The sequence below is a fragment of the Coregonus lavaretus genome, assembly GCF_964263955.1.
Source record: "Coregonus lavaretus genome assembly, chromosome: 27".
Lineage (NCBI taxonomy): Eukaryota > Metazoa > Chordata > Actinopteri > Salmoniformes > Salmonidae > Coregonus > Coregonus lavaretus.
In genome coordinates, this window is record NC_140014.1 from 31,862,384 (window position 1) to 31,867,870 (window position 5,487).

The 5,487-nt window shown below is 40.1% G+C and overlaps 1 protein-coding gene across 1 annotated transcript; it reads left to right on the forward strand.

Annotated features, from left to right (window-relative positions):
* Positions 1–482: 482 nt before the first annotated feature.
* On the forward strand, positions 483–1,715 carry LOC311102803 (forkhead box protein G1-like; the record flags this gene model as incomplete). The annotated part of the gene is made up of 1 exon (XM_084144219.1): positions 483–1,715. The coding sequence occupies one exon, from the start codon at positions 483–485 to the stop codon at positions 1,713–1,715; it is 1,233 nt and encodes a 410-aa protein (XP_084000345.1).
* Between the last annotated feature and the right edge of the window lie 3,772 nt (positions 1,716–5,487).

A 5,487-nucleotide genomic window follows, 5' to 3' on the forward strand; every position in this document is an offset into this window, starting at 1 on the left:
ACATTTCTGTGATCCTCTTGTGTTTATTTCCAACGGAATGTAAACAAATTTTAAAGACGCAGAGATATGTTGAATCAGCAATCTGGAAATATCAAGAGCAGTGAAATGGATTAAGGTTATGTGGTCTATTTTCTTGGTATGATTTTAGTTCCAAGAAAGAAATCCTTTGTTAATAAGGATGAGCCCATTCTGCGTGTGTATCCTTGCGCACTTAAGCAACTGCTAAGAACTGCTCTGTGATTGGCTGGAAGAAGGGAGGACGCGTTAATACTTATGGTGCTGTGGTTGGCTGTAGTCCGTAAAGGTTCAACCAATTTTTTTTTTTACAGCGTAGTGTCTGTGGCTCCATAATTAATTGTAGCTATCTGTCTCCTATCGATGTGTTGTAAAGAACATGAAATAGTTATTATTAGCAGAGTTGCCGGCGTAAGAGATTGAGATCTAACTGTGCTGCTGCTTATTGCCATTTTACCTTGCATGTGATGTTGGATATGGGAGAACGGAAAGAAGTGAAAATGATTCCTAAATCATCTTTCAGTATAAACAGTCTGGTGCCTGAAGCCGTCCAACGTGACAACCACCACAGAACCGTCTCAGAAGAAGAGGGGAAGATTCCTTTACCTTCCATAGTGCAAGATGCAAAGTCGGAGAACATTTGCACCAAAAGTGACAATTCCTCCAATGAAACCACTTGCACGAACGAAAAGGAAAAACAGGAAGAGAAGAAGGATAGCAAAGAGGGGGAGAGTGGTGGGAAAGACGGTGAAAAGAAAAACGGCAAGTACGAGAAACCACCATTCAGCTATAATGCTTTAATTATGATGGCTATTCGGCAGAGTCCGGAGAAACGACTAACTCTGAACGGTATTTACGAGTTCATTATGAAGAATTTCCCCTATTACCGGGAGAACAAGCAGGGTTGGCAGAATTCCATCAGGCATAACCTCAGCCTAAACAAATGTTTTGTTAAAGTCCCGCGGCACTATGATGACCCGGGTAAGGGGAACTACTGGATGCTTGACCCCTCGAGTGACGATGTGTTTATCGGTGGGACAACCGGCAAACTTCGCAGGAGATCGACCACATCCAGGGCAAAGTTGGCTTTCAAGCGGGGTGCTCGTCTTACTTCCTCTGGGTTGACCTTTATGGATAGAGCCGGCTCTCTATATTGGCCAATGTCACCATTTCTTTCGCTTCACCATCCGAGGGCCAGCAGCGCGTTGAGCTACAATGGGACATCATCGGCTTACCCTAGTCATCCTATGTCCTACAGTACAATGTTGACTCAAAACAGTTTGGGGAACAACCATTCTTTCCCTTCTTCCAATGGCCTGAGTGTTGACAGACTTGTGAATGGAGACATTCCCTATGCCACTCATCACCTAACGGCGGCGGCGTTGGCGGCCTCTGTGCCATGTGGTCTATCAGTGCCCTGCTCCGGGACTTACTCTTTAAACCCATGTTCGTCCATAAACCTCCTTGCAGGACAGACAAGTTACTTTTTCCCCCATGTCCCGCATCCATCAATGACCTCCCAGAGCAGCGCTTCGATGGCGGCCAGGGCTGCCACCTCCTCCCCGCAGACGCCCTCATCTCTTGCCTGTGAGTCTTTAAGGTCTTCGCTACCAAGTTTCTCTTCAGGACTTTCTGGAGGACTTTCTGATTACTTCACACATCATAATCAAGGGTCAACTTCAAATCCACTTATACACTAACAAAACATCCCACGGGAGCAAGACTGTAAGTGAACATTTTACACCCATTTACATTCTAAAATATATAAAGAAAAGATCAACTACACAAAGAGAAAAACAAAATGAAAGCAGCCAGAACTGAAGTCCAGGTATTTTGTATTAATATTCTGCATTTATTTCTGTGTACATAGGCATATGTCATGTGTCGGGGAGTTGTTTATTATTCCACCGTCAGCAACGTGCAATGTGATAACAAAACAAAAAACAGAGAAAATGTAGGTTTTGGACTGAGAGGCATTACCTTAGAATGTGTATTTAAATAGTCTGCAGATTTGCCTAATTTTAATATTAAGAATATCTAATACCATCACATCAACCACCAGTCTCCATGTTTGCAGTATTATCACGTATCATGAGTGCGCTGGTGGAATATGATTTTTGCAACAACAAAAAAAGAACACTAATTTGTATTTTTCCTTTTCAAATAAATGTGTTTTTTAAATGCAGAATAACCATACCAACCCATGGCTCTTTGTTATTTTGTCCTCTCCCATAATGAACAAATGATGCTAGTACTTTATGACATTCATTTATATATTACATTTTCACAGTACTGTTATACTTTATAGACCAAAGAATGGGTTTAGAGAAAATACTCGAGAATTTCAGTATTCAGCACCAGAACAGATTCAGAAGGGGACAAAATGAATGAAAGCCTTTAGCTTGTGTTGTGCATATTTTACTGTATGTGGTCAACACCAGACCACATCCTTTTTGTAATTAGTGACCTATTGTAATTATAGGTTAACTTTGCGAACGTGTAACCCGTGTTGAGCAAATGCCTCATACAAATATGGAGTGATTGTTTATGTTGTCTTTAAATTTAATGGTTGTGATATTGTGGTCTTATTCCCGTGTTTGTCGCTAACTGTCAATCGAACAAAATAAAATAATAGGTCACATCCATATCTGATGAAAAGTTTTGTATTTTTTGCCATTCCTAATATTAGTACGTTTCGGTTGTTATGTTGCATGTGGTTGTTAATTGGACTGCTGTGCAGGCAACACTGTGCGGGGAGGACCTAGGCCTTGGCCTTCAGCGGTGAAAGGCCTCTTCGGTTCAGCGTTTGCCTTTGAGAACCAACTGCCCCCCCAAAATATAACTTTCCTTTGTCTCCCTTATTTTCACCACTTGGTACATAGTATGTGTTTGTTAAAAACAAACCAGGCCTACCCATGTTAAATAGACTGCAATCACACATTAGCAGTCGTGTGGCAAAGTGATGCATAAATTGACACATCTAGTAGTAGGCCTACAGAATGCCCGTGACTAATCATGGTCTCGTGCAGGCTGTTTTGGATTCGGTTTATTCCTTTAGCACTTATTAACAGTAACCGCTGGTGTTTGTGTGGTTGTGTATTCGTCCTCCTTCCTCCCCCTCATATCCTCTATATGATGAGTATTGATTGATTAGCTTCGGGGGCATTAAATTGTTCAAACTCAACGTGTTATTGACTGCTGACCAGGCCATAGGCCTGCATGTGTTCCTAAAGCATTGCTATATAATGGTAGGCTAAATGAATAATATGGAAATTCATGACTATTTAAATGCCTGTGCAGCTATACCCTGTAGAATACTTCTTACTTAATTGTTTTCTTTATTGTATTTTTCTTCATCCGTAATGGTAGTAGGGCATACATCATACAAATAAAACACAACAGAAGAGTAAATAGCCTACCTTTCAACGCTGTTAAGGTCAGTCATTTGTTCATTTCCTAAAGAGGCATCGTGTTAAATGAGTATAACTGTAATGCAATAACCTTACTGCTTTTCACAATGGACTAGTGCAACTCAATATCTCCTCGCTAGATGTTATCTTTCAAATGTTAAATGGGGTGACCACTCAAAAGGCAAAGACTGAATGAGATAGGGTTAAATCTTGAATAAATATATATTCTTAAACTATGGAAATATAAACAGTATAAACTATGGAAATATATACAGTATACGTGCTCTTATAAATAATATGATATATTTGAAGCAGAAATGTTGTTTCCCACTCAAAATATAAGATAACATTTGCATTTATTCACAGTTTGAAAATAAATGAAAGAAATTCTAAACGGTGGACTCACCATATTGTTAGGCTATTTCAAATGTAGGTTACGCCAATAGGCGTATAGATAATATACAGTATAAAATAAAATGCCTAACAATATGGCAGTAAAGTATATTTGTTTATACTGATCAATGTGCGAGTTATTAGCTTGCACTTTCAGCCACAACATTTAGCAATTAATATACCTGAACCACATAGAGGACTCTGTATCATCTTTAGAACAAAGCATCAACTGAAGGATTGCGTGCCAAGCGTTGGTCTTTACATGGGTTGCTTTACGCTATACTGCATGGGTGATGTAACCGCTAATCGAGGCGGAAATATATACACTACTGTCTGTCAGCACAATAATAGCTATTTTTAAATATATTAGTGAGGAATTTCAAGTGTCTCGTGTTTTCGGTGTCTCATGTGTCATGTAGACTACAATCTGTCTATCCCATTTTAAGCAGGGATTGGTTAAGGGCGTGGTTGTACCTCAAAGCAATAGCAGAGCGATTTGAGGACATCCTCCAGTCCAGCCTATGGTTCAATCCAGACCAGCTACTCAAGAGACTGGACTAGCCAGCCTACTACAAAGCGTTTCACCGGAAGTGAAAAATCTAGGACACATTTAGACCAGAATCTAGACCTGTAGGCCATCTGTGTTACATCTATATTTTGAAGTTAAACATGGACGTATTCCCAATCAACTCAACAGCTTTCGACAAATGCAAATCTATGGATGAATGAAAACACCGATATTAGAACACCGCCATTCTCGATGCTCTGGTAATATCTTGGTTAAGTTAAGGTGCACAAAGGCTGTACTGTAGTACGATATGACATGGACCCCAAGAGATAGAAACCAACCGGTTAAGGCAATTGACAAACAGACATATTTATGAATGTATGTCGACACGAATGTATGTCGACGCAGCCGCTTAGGATAACAACTGACAGACCACTTTTATGCACGTTTACACATGGATGGGAACAGTGGGGATATCCTGTGTATCTGGTGTCCAATAAGTAGGCCCATGCACCAAATCCTGCTTTCTGCACACAACTAGCTTAACAGCTGTATAGTAGGGCACGTGCAGGGGCTTCAGTATTATTATTATTATTATTATTATTTATTTATTTTTTGTCATTTAGCAGACGCTCTTATCCAGAGCGACTTACAGTTAGTGTGTGTGTGTGTGTGTGTGTGGGGGGGGGGGGGGGGGGGTATGAAACGTATAGCATAGCAACAATCCTGAGGCTTAGCGCGCATGGGCCTAAACACACAAATCTCTGACCACAAACATTAACATCATCAACAAGAACAACAACAGCAGCTAACAACAATTGGTGATGATGCTGCAGCAATAATAGGCCTGGGTCATTCCACGAAAAGAGTGCCCTTTGATATTTGAAGTAGGAATTGTGCACAAATAGGCATACTGAATTTTTTAAGCCTACTATAGTAAATGAAGTGCCCTTTAATATAGACCACATGAAAAATTATATAAATCTGATTTGTTAATATTAATAAAGACTTGCTAAAGTGCCAAAATTCAGCATTTTGACATGTCCCTCTAAGCATCCTCTGTGACTTCTAGGAAGGTTTTAGCCCACTTAACCCCAACATTTCTCCAAGTCACCATTATTGTAAAGACTTAAGTTATTTTGTTGCTTTGACGAAGTCATT